The sequence below is a fragment of the Pseudonaja textilis genome, chromosome 14 (assembly GCF_049901715.1).
Source record: "Pseudonaja textilis isolate UNSWEBS1 chromosome 14, rPseTex1.2, whole genome shotgun sequence".
Classification (NCBI taxonomy): Eukaryota; Metazoa; Chordata; class Lepidosauria; order Squamata; family Elapidae; genus Pseudonaja; species Pseudonaja textilis.
This window is the reverse complement of record NC_142003.1, coordinates 4,620,046-4,631,559: the sequence shown is the minus strand read 5'-3', so window position 1 is coordinate 4,631,559 and position 11,514 is coordinate 4,620,046. Positions and strand designations below refer to the sequence as shown.

Below are 11,514 nucleotides of genomic sequence, written 5' to 3'. Positions count from 1 at the left end.
CGGGCCGGTTCGCGTTTGGAGACGAGGCGAGCCGGAGGCGAGGACCTCCCAACCGGGCCTCAGCAGCTTCTCCGGGTAGTGGCGGTTCTCCTTTCGTGCCGGCGGTGGTGAGGGAGCAAGCCAAGCGGCCGGCGGATGGGCTTTGCGGCTCCCCTCTTTGGCTTGTGGCAAGGAAGGCTCCGGCAACAAACCGGGCTGGCTAGTTCTGGAGGAGCCCCCGGTACCGAATGCCCAACTGCTTCTCCGGGAGACGGGGCGCTTTGGGGGGTGCCACGTCGGGGAAGGGGCGCAGAAGTGCCGCAGCTGCTTTGACCTCCCGCCGACCCCCTTCCTCCGGGAATTAAAGCCCCCCACCCCCCACCCCACCCTGGGGCGCTCCGAGGACCTTTTTCTACTTTGGGGGGCTTGTTCTTGAGCCCCCCACCTCCTCCTCCTCCCCTCACCCCCCTCCCCCCCGGACCAAAGGCGATCGATGCTGCGTTGGCCAGCTTGGAAGCGGCGGCGTCCCATTTGGAAAGGCTCGCCTAGCTGATCTCTGGCTGGCTGGCTGGCTGGCTGGTTAGCTCCGGCGAGGGGGGGGTTGGCTCAGGAGCCCCCTTTTCTCTCCTTCCTTCTTTCGATTTTGGTTTTGATTTGATTTGATTTTTCGGCCCAAAGCCGGGGAGGAACCTTTTGGAGACAACGGCGGCCAAAGAAGGCCGGGAGGAACTACCCAGGCCTTTCTCGCGAGATGGACGGAACGTGGCAGTCGGAGTGGAAGACGACTGGATTGTGAATAAAAGAAGAGAGGAGGGAAGGGAAGGGAAGAAGAAGAAAAAAATAAAAAACAAGAACCAACGCTTGCCCCAAAGACACCACCCACCCACCCACCCCCTTCCCAGCCTCGCTTCTCCCGCTCTCCGAGCCCAGGCTGCTGAATTGAGCCGCCCACCTCGCCGGTCGCTTTTCCAGCTTGCCTTGGGGAGGAACCCCCTTCCCTCAATTCTCCCGGAGCCATGAAGCTAATCCTGGTGCGCAAATTCCGCGTTCTCATCCTGCTGGTTTTCCTAGTGGCGTGCACTCTGCACATCCTCATCGACCTCTTGCCCAAGCTGGAGAAGCGAGCCTCGGGGGCCGAAGCTGGAGCGGCGGATGCCAAGCCGGGCTGCTCTTGTTCGCACGCCGCCGCCGCCGCCGCTGTAGCCCAGCCGGGGGAAGAGCGGCGCGGCTGGCCCAAGGAACCTCCGCCGCCGCCGTCTTCCTTGGAGCCGGAGCCTCCTCCGGCGGCGGCGGCGGCGGCGGCGGCTGGAGCGCAAGAGGAGCCGTCCCGATCCAAACCCGGCGCCTCGGAGGCGGCCGCGGCAGCCGCGGGCTGGCCTAGCAAGCACACGCTGCGGCTCTTGCAGGATTTCAGCAGCGAGCCCAGCTCCAACCTCAGCTCGCGCTCCGGAGAGAAAGGGCCGAGCCACGCCAACGCCGAGCCGGGAGGAGGAGGAGGAGAGGCGGCGCCGCGGCGAACCTTCAGCACCGCGGCGCTCCACGCGAAGGGGAAAACGAGAGGAGCCGGCCGGTTGCAGAACGAGCCCCACTCGCCTCCTTTGCTGCCGGTTTACCGGGAGGAGGAGGAGGAAGAAGCGGCGGGGGCGGCGGGGGCGGCGGGGCCCGCGGGCACCGGCTCCCGCCTGGCCTCGCTCTTCGCCCACCCGCTCTACCAGCTGGCCTCGCCGCCGCTGGACGAGGCCGACCTCTTGTTCAACGTCAACAGCGACATCCGATTTAACCCCAAGGCGGTGGAGAATCCCGAGTGGTGAGTGAGTGAGTGAGTGGGGGGCAAAGATAAGGTTGGGGAAAGGGAAGGACGAGGGAGGTGGGGGTTAGCATTGCAAAGACGGGCATGGCACGCCCTACTTGGCATCCGGGCCGTGAGCTCGGCTTCACACGACCGGCTCAACCTCGATGGGGGTTTTGTAGGGCTTGCATAAGCCCAGAGTAGAGAATCCAGGGGTTGCTGGGCGGTGGGAGAGCACACTTGAGGGTTCTTCATCATCCCCAAGTTGTTGTGTTGTTGTCCTTCAGGTGTGGTCTGGGGAATGCAAGCTGTTGGGAGTCGCCCACCGAGGTTTGAAGGCTCCCAGATGATGAGCCGGTTGGCCATGCTGGACTTTAATGTGATGAGCACCTAGAAAATTGTGGCTTGTCCACCAAGATGGATGCTGTTGGGTGTGTGAAGCCAAGACATGTGATTGATCAGCCCAAGTTTATGTATCTCAACCCAAATGAGTTGAGATATCCAATCCAATCTCAACCCGAATGGGTTGAGATACCCCACCCAATCTCAACCCGAATGGGTTGAGATACCCAACCCAATCTCAGCCCAAATGGGTTGAGCTACCCAACCCAATCTCAACCCAAATGGGTTGAAATACCCAACCCAATCTCAACCCAAACGGGTTGAGATTTCCAATCCAATCTTTGCCTGGAGTCCATCCCTCACACCATGATGGTTCAGTCCCTTAGGGCTGAAGACATCTGTGGTCCTGCAGGAACCCAACACCGGCATATAGAGTGACCTAGTTATGGCCAGGTTGATGTCTTTGGGAGGTTCACAAGCCAACTGCAATTGATTCACTAAGCCGTGGTCTTTGGCCTTTGAGGGATGTCCAAGTCAGATCCTTAACCTTAAAGCCAAATTCAGCTCAAGGGAGGGGGGAAGCAGGAACCTTCCACCCACCCCCACCCAACTCTCCTTCCTCACATAATGGAGATGTTCCTTCTGAAGGACGAAGCGTGGCTGATGTTGAACGGCTGACATTGGTGCTGGGTGGACAGTCGGCCTTAAAAAAAAACAAAAAATACACCATGAATGCAGACTAATTGGCGTTGAGTGCTCTTCCATTAGCCCGGAAGGATTATCAAATTAAAATGTTCTTCTTTTTCTACCTCTCCTTTCCCCCCTTCCTCCTGTGGAAGAGACAGAACAGAGGCACGGATGAGCTGGGAACACCCCTCTCCTTAAAAAAACCAAAAAACAGCCCCTACTGAAAACCAGAGGAGAGAAGGCTAGGAAGAAGGCAAATCACTTCTCTCCAATTCCTGCTGCATTTAAGATGTTTTTTTAAAAAATAGCAGAAGCTCTGCCTGGATCGATCGTCCTATCCCACCCCCATCCCACCTTATAAAACCAGGGGGGTGGGTTGCTTTATACAGGAAAATGGGCTCTCAGTCCTTGCTCCCCTTCCCTGAACGAGAAAGGATTGCTTCTTGTTGGCTGACACCCATTTCCCCGCAACCTTTGCAATAACAAAGGTTGTCAGAACGTTCTCTATCTGCTTTCAAGCCAATTGTCTCCTCACCTTAAGTTAAAAAAAAAACGCCTGCAAAATGTGCTTCGATTGAGACTCAGCTAACCCTGGGTGACTTTTGCTCCCGTTTTGCTTCTCTTTCTGGTTTTGCCTTTTTAAAAAAAAAAAAAAAAGTTGAATGAATTAAGCACCCCCTTGTCCAAAATTTAAACAGAAGGGTTTATTGTGACCGGTTAGCCTCCCCTCCATCAAAGACTGGGTTACTTTCTTGGTCTTGCACTGGTCTCCCAAAAATGGTGTTTGAAAACATAATCAGCTCTTTTTGATTGATATACAAGAGGAAGATCTCCATCCCTTCCCCCTCCCTCCCTCCCTCCCTTTCTCTCCCTCTCTTTCTCTCTCCCTTTCCCATTACCTCTCTCGCGCTCTCTTTCTCGCTCTCTCTTCCTCTCAGTGCCTTCCAGATTGCAAACCCCATCATCCTCAGCCAAGCTGTCCAGGGTATACAGACATGATAGCCTTGGTCATTGAAGAAAGCGCCACGTTAGGAAGGCAAGGAAATTTTGGTAATTGTCAAACAGGACATTACCCAAGAAAGAACCTGGAAAAGATTGTTAGAGAGATTGATTTTATTTTGAGGTAGCTGGAGAAGTGAATTCAACCAAAAGAAAGGAAAAAAAAGCTGCTGTGTTTTTGGTAGGTTAAAAGAATTGGACTGCAATCCACTGAACTCATTGGCTGACTTTGGGCTGGTTAGTCTTCCAAGCATCGTGGTAGAATTGTAGTGGAATAATATGAGAAGCAGGACAATGAATGAAATTGACAAATGAAATTGACGAATGAAATTGGCGAATGAAATTGACGAATGAAATCCTTGAATGGGGTGGGAAGTAAAAAAAGAAAGATGAAATCAGGGAAGAATAAGAAGGAATAGTTTGCCCCTCCCACCTCTGCAAAGATAGAGCTATTGTAGATAAGGCAAGACACTTAATTCCTAGAAGAGGTAGACAGATGGTGAGTCCTTTCTCATCTTAGTTTTTCTCTAAATCTTCCACCCCAAAAGCAGGAATAAAAACAATGTGATAAAGCATTTCTTTTTAGCCCATCCCAGGTTCTCTCTTACGATCCTTGTGGTTGTATAATCTCCACCCCACCGTTTCTAAAAGTACAAACATCTCATTAAATGACCATGGTTTTTATGACAGGATCTTGTTGACGTCAGCTTCCAAGATAAAATGGGAGAGAGAGAGAGAGAGAGAGAAACCATGTTATGACTTTTCTTATGTTCTCCCAAAACTTCCGTAAAAACACCAGCAACCCTGATCTGAAGGTATAGCCCATGAATTTGACTTCTTAAAAATATCTCATGAGCTTCTGAAGAGCTACATTTGACTTGGATTCACGCAACCTGCTGAGATACGTTGGTTTTTTGCCATGCTGTGTGAATCCAGCCTTTGTGACTTGTAAACAACACTTTTGGTGTTGTCTGAACTCAACCAGCTGTGGTTTATTCAAATGGGGCTGAACAATCTGTGATCCTATTAAAACCAGACCATGGCAGTTGTCTACGTAGGCCATAAGGCAGAAGTCCAAAAACCTTAGTTGAGCTTGGAAAGGAAATCGGGGTTGGATATTCTTAATTCCTGGATGGAATCACTAGGATCTCTCTAGCCTGTAAACTAGACTAGAAGATTGAAAATCATTTCTTAGTATTGGCAAAAAAAAATAAAAAAATCCTTGATATCTATCTTGGCCCCAAAGGCCCATTCATTCATTAAAATGGAGAATATTTTTGTCTTGGTTAAGCAGCCAAGCTGTTCTTTTTCAAGGCTGTTTTGTTTTTGTATTTTGTATTTTGTTCCAATGTCTGAAATGTTGACTTTGGAAAAGAGCGAAATAAATCTTATTGGAAAGAGAAAATGCCCTCTTTAAAAACTTTTCAACTAATCCAACTTCATGCTAAACATCTCAACCACCCCAGGTAGACTTCCAAAACCTGTGACCTCTTCCAGAGTTGAGTCCATCTTGAAATCTTGACACCAAGAGTGACTCGCATCTTTCCATTTATGGGTGGATGGATTTTCAGGTGTTTCGGGTTCAAAGGCACCTCCGATGTGATTGTCCATCCAAGGCTGCCCCCTTCCTTCGATAACATTAATAACAACAGGACTGTATAAGTCAATTTCTCCTTCTTGCTGGGGGCCAACCGTCTCTTATTATTTATGAATGGAAATGCATAGCTGGCCTTTTGAACGAGAGACTCCACAAAGCAGCCTACAAAACTTTATCTCAGCATTTAAAATATTTAAACGCTTTTCCTCCCCAACTACAGGGGAACCAAAAATAATAATTAAAAAGCCAAAGGAAGAATAGTCTCCTTGATCTCTGTCTTGGCCCAGAAGGTTTTTTCATTCATAAAAATGAAGAATATTTTTGTCTTGGTTAAGCAGCCAAGCGGTTCTTTTTCAGGGCTGTTTTGTTTTTTTGTATTTTGTTCCAATGTCCGAAATGTTGACTTTGGAAAACAGCGAAATAAATCTTATTGGAAAGAAAAAATGCCTTCTTTAAAAACTTTTCAACTAATCCAACTTCATGCTAGTTATCTTAACCACCCCAGGTGGACTTCGTCCCACTTTTGTAAACTTCAGAACCAGAGCTGAAATATATTTCTCTTGGTCTTGTCCTCTGAGCTTGGCCCCACTGACGTTGTTTGATTATAGGTCTCATGTTTTTCAGCTAGGATGGAAATGAAGTTGGTGGGTCAGGGACTCAAATATTCCACTTTATGAAAAGCTCTTTCAGAAAGCAGGCCAAAGATGCCTTCCTGCTTCCACAACTTTCTAAAAGGTCTCTAAAGGGAAGATGCATCTGCTTAAAAAAATAATTCATTGTCTCCAGAGTTCACAGGTATAGTACAGGTGGCCACCTACTGAAGACAGCTCTCTGATTTTAGCTGGTGGTACAAGAGAAGGAATTGTGTCAGGCATGGAAGTCATATTTTACTTAGAAGCTTCGAGGCTGCCGTGGTTTAGTGCCTGGGAATTTGGGAGGGGGGAATTCTGAGTGAGTAGTAGATTAGACTCAACAACATTCTTTCTCAGAGAGTCAAGGACATGTTGCCCTGCACCTGGAGGGGAGAGACTGAAGGGATGTCTCCAGTTGCGACTAAGATTTGATTGGGCCATGTGATGGACTGATGGGTATAGGGGATGGATTTTGAATTTTTCTTGGGGAAGAGAAAACCTGGAACTCTCTGATTCGGGTTTTCCCAGATGTGCCAATATGACCTCTTTAATAAGTTCTTACTTGGATGGACTTTGTCCAGTGGTGGGATTCAGCCAGTTTGCACCAGTTCTAGAAAACTGGTTGTTAACTTTCTGAGCAGTTTGGTGAACTGGTTGTTGGAAGAAATCATTAGGACAGAGAACCGGTTGTTAAATTATTTGAATCCCACCACTGACTTTGTCTCTGAGTGCTGAATGGAAATGGGGAGTTTCACTGGAATGCTGACAATTGTCCAGCTTGTAAGACAATTCCTTCACAACTGGTTATAATAATTGCCATCACTTATCCCGAAAATATCTGTTTCAAGTGTTTTTGGATCAGGATGCCAAAACGTTCTAGATACCATTCGCAAAGTCCTTTTCTCCCCGGTGAGCATTTATGCACACAAAAGTGTGTTACCCGATATCCAAGGGAAGAACGGACAATTTTGGAGACATTACAAAGGTGTCGCTGTTGCAAGACTCCCTCGTAACTTCCTTCCTCGTCACAGACTTTGAATGGGGGTGATGGGGGTGAAAGGAGGAATGGATGGAATACGTTCAGTGGGTGTGGAAGATAACCTGAAGAGAAGGAAAGAAATAAGTCGTTTCAAAAAGAGACATCGGACAACCATTTGTCCGATATATCAGGGTTCTTCTTGGAGCAGGGGGTTGGATTAGAACAGTGGTCGCCAACCAGTGGGCCAGGGATCACTGGTGGTCCATGAGAAAATGTTGGTGGCCTGCAGAAAAATGTCCCTCCCCCAAAGCAATTAATCTAGGATGCACAGTAGTCACAGGACTGACCCTTCAGTCATCCCAGAGCAGCTCCTCCAGTCCATGGCAGGCCGGTGCACCCGGGTGGAGGAGCAGCTGCTCTGGGATGACCAAAGGGTCAGTCCTGTGACTCCTGCAGCTCTGGAATAGGGGACCGACTTTCCCACCCACGTCAGCAAGCCACCGTCAGTCAAAATTCATATTAATGGTCCACAAGATGAAAAAGTATGAGTTTGGTGGTCCCTGAGGTCCAAACGGTTGGTGACCCCCTGGACTAAATGACCTCCAAGGTTCCTTTCAACTTTGTTATTCTAAGTCAGGGGTGTCCAACCTTGGCAACTTTAAGGTGTGTGGACTTCAACTCCCAGAATTCCCAGCCAGCACGTGCTGGCTGGGGAATTCTGGGAGTTGAAGTCCACACACCTTAAAGTTGCCTGTTGGACACCCCTGTTCTAAGTATATAAGTATATAAGCCCTTGACTTATAAGTATATAACCTTGTAAGGGGCGTGCATTGTGCCTACCGTCCCTGTTGTTAAAAGAAGGTGATTTGTGGTCATAAATCAAGGATTACTTAAACTGATGAACCTGGGGTCTCTAGCTTCTAGCAATTCCAGCCAGTTCAATGCTGGGTTGTTGTTTTTTTGGTAATTCTCTCTATTTCCCCCCACCCCTCTCTTGAAATATTGCCATGCAGAAATATTGCAACCCCAGAGGGACAGTTCTCCCCATTTTTCCTCTGAAGTTAATTCTATTGGAAGTTTAGTCTCGGAAAAAAAGAGATGGAAAAAAAAAAGAGAGAGTCTATTCATGTTATTTACTGATTCAGGCAAATCCGTTGCAACCTTGAGATTCGTAGCTGCTGGGCTGCAGTGTGAAAATAGGACAGCGACCAGAATCCTAGGAGCATAATGGTGGAGGTAGTGAATTTTTCTGTTTTATTTCAGAATCCTAATACTCTAATCATATGTAAATGGATTAGCAGAGTGTGTGTCTGTTGGAGACCTATCCATCATTCTGTATTGATAGGCAGCCGGTGGAATAAAATTGAATCGAAGATGAAGCCTTTGGATTTATGGGAGGCCCGGCAGATTTTTCGTTTCCCCTGAACTTTGGAGAACAAAATTGTATTTTGTTTATGCCTCTTGGTGGCTGTTTCTTGAGGCTGTTGTTGATACGTTCCTTCGGGTTTATCTTGATTCATGATGACATTTCCTTGGCGAAGATGTTCAGAAGAGAAGCGCTTTGCTTGCCTTCTTCCCAGGGCTGAGAGAGAAGAAGATTGGCCCATAATCCACCAGCTGGCTTCCTGCTTAAGGCAGGATTAGAATTTGGGTCTCCCTGTTCTTAACCCAGCATCTGTAACCACTAGAGAAACTGGTTCTCATTTCCTAAGGCCGCATCCTAAATAATAAATGTTGAGATAAATGCGGCTGGCAAAGATTTACAGATAGTCCTTGGCTTATGAGCATTAGGACCAGAATTTCTGTTATCAAACAAGGTGGTTATTTAGTGAGGAGTGCCAGGGAAGGGGAGGGAGGAAGGAAGGAAGAGAGAGAGGGAGGGGAGGGATGAAGAGAGGAAGGAAGGAAAAAGGGGAGGGAGGAAGGGAGGGAGGAAGGAAGGGAGGGAGGGGTGATGGAAGAAAGGAAAGGGAGGGGGAAGGAAGGAAGGGAGAGGGAGTGATGAAAAAGATAGGGTAGGGATGAGGGAAGAAAGGAACAAGGAGGAAGGGATTGAGGAAGGAAGGAAGGAAGGAAGGAAGGAAGGAAGGAAGGGAGGGAGGGAGGGAGGGGGGAGGGAGGGAGGGAGGGAGGGAGGGAGGGAGGGAGGAAGGAAGGAAGGAATGAGGGAGGGAGGGAGGGAGGGAGGGATGAAAAAGATAGGGTAGGGATGAAGGAAGAAAGGATCAGGGAGGGAGGGATTGAGGAAGGAAGGAAGGAAGGAAGGAAGGAAGGAAGGAAGGAAGGAAGGAAGGAGAGAGGGAGTGATGAAAAAAGACAGGGTAGGGATGAAGGAAGAAAGGAACAGGGAAGGAGGGATTGAGGAAGGAAGGGAGGGAGGGAGGAAGGAAGGAATGGAAGGAAGGAAAGAGGGAGTGATGAAAAAAGATAGGGTAGGGATGAAGGAAGAAAGGAACAGGGAAGGAGGGATTGAGGAAGGAAGGGAGGGAGGGAGGAAGGAAGGAATGGAAGGAAGGAAAGAGGGAGTGATGAAAAAAAGATAGGGTAGGGATGAAGGAAGAAAGGAACAGGGAAGGAGGGATTGAGGAAGGAAGGGAGGGAGGGAGGAAGGAAGGAAGGAATGGAAGGAAGGAAGGAAAGAGGGAGTGATGAAAAAAGATAGGGTAGGGATGAAGGAAGAAAGGAACAGGGAAGGAGGGATTGAGGAAGGAAGGGAGGGAGGGAGGGAGGAAGGAAGGAATGGAAGGAAGGAAGGAAAGAGGGAGTGATGAAAAAAAGATAGGGTAGGGATGAAGGAAGAAAGGAACAGGGAAGGAAGGGAGGGAGGGAGGAAGGAAGGAAGGAAGGAAGGAAGGAAGGAAGGAAGGAAGGAAGGAAGGAAGGAAGGAAGGAAGGAAGGAAAGAGGGAGTGATGAAAAAAGACAGGGTAGGGATGAAGGAAGAAAGGAACAGGGAAGGAGGGATTGAGGAAGGAAGGGAGGGAGGGAGGAAGGAAGGAAGGAATGGAAGGAAGGAAGGAAGGAGGGAGTGATGAAAAAAAGATAGGGTAGGGATGAAGGAAGAAAGGAACAGGGAAGGAAGGGAGGGAGGGAGGGAGGGAGGAAGGAAGGAAGGAAGGAAGGAAGGTGACCACACCAATGAGGAGTGGGTGAGGTGCTAAAGGGCCTGCCTGAAGCACTCCAGGCTTATATTCTTATCCTTAAGTCGAGCCTCCCTATTCTGAGGCAAGGTACCTCCAAATAGCAGAAAAAGAAAGCCAGAAGAGATTAATGTTTAGCTTACTTCCCCGTCACTGAGCTTCTTTGAAGAAAAGATAGCCGGCATTGACCATTCCTTTGGCTCTGTTCTTTCAGCGGCTTGTCAATCTCTCCTTTGTTCCTTGCTTCCAAATCTCATTGGATGCCTTTGGGCAAGAGAGTCCCAGCCCTTCCCTGGGGCAGCCTCGGCGTTAAAGCGATAATAACTCTGCCTAGTTTAAGATCAGCTGACCGGCCATTGTCTGCTGTTTATTTTAGGCCTTTGGCTTTTTCCTAAAACCAGCAGAAAAAAAACAGCAGACTCGCTTTTCTCGCTGTCTCTGACAAGGCTGGGTTCCAGAAAACTCCAAAGCAGATTCATTTCTTACTAAGAGGTCCGCGCTGAAAGGAAATTCATCTAATTTAGAGCATTAGAATAGATCGAGGAGATGGAAATTTACTTCTCCGTTGGTGGCATCAGCCTACCGGTGGGTTGATATTCCAGCATTAAGCCACGATGGATTTGGGTTAGTTTTACTGTTGGGTGGTAGAAGCTTTTGCAAGTTTGTAAACCGTTAACTGTAAGCTCTCCAGAGTCATCCATTGACATAGGCAGCTGGAGAAAATGAATGATTGAATGAATGAACGAACTAATTGAGGAATAGAATAGAATAGAATAGAATAGAATAGAATAGAATAGAATAGAATAGAATAGAATAGAATATCAGAGTTGGAAGGGACCTTGGAGGTCCTCTAGCCCAACCCCCCTCCCTGGGCAGGAAACCCTCTACCATTTCAGACATACCATTGTCCAATCTCTTCTTAAAAACATCCAATGTTGGGGGCATTAACAACTTCTGGAGGCAATGGTATAGGATCTGAAATGGGCCTCCAGCTCAAGGAGAGGGTTGGACTAGAACACCTGCAAGGTCCCTTCCAGTTTCTGTTACTCTATCAGGACCAACCTTTTCCTAGCTTCAGATGTAGCCAACCAGGTGCTACCACCTTTAGAAATAAATCATGGTGGAAACCATAGTTTTCGTTATCATTTGGGCACAGGAGAAAGGAGCTGGAAAGCAGGTTAGTGGGGTGCGGAGGGAATGGGGATTTTACCATATATCCTTCCCCTGGCCACGGTCCATCAAGCCACACCATGCCCACCAAGCCATACACAGTTAAAAAAAATTGAATACCACCACTGCCCGCCCCATCTCTTCTCTGCCTCCCATTGAGTCCCAGCTGATCGGTTGGGTGTTCTTTGGTTGTCCTGCACA

General features: G+C 48.4%; 1 protein-coding gene across 1 annotated transcript in view; it reads left to right on the top strand.

Annotated features, from left to right (window-relative positions):
• Positions 1-574: 574 nt before the first annotated feature.
• The window catches only part of FAM20C (FAM20C golgi associated secretory pathway kinase), a 55,949-nt gene continuing 45,009 nt past the window's right edge, over positions 575-11,514 (top strand). Inside the window, exon 1 of the mRNA XM_087942019.1 lies at positions 575-1,786. Within this exon, the coding sequence (XP_087798145.1) occupies positions 996-1,786 (791 nt within the window). The 5' untranslated portion in view covers positions 575-995. The remainder of the gene's footprint in view (positions 1,787-11,514) is intronic.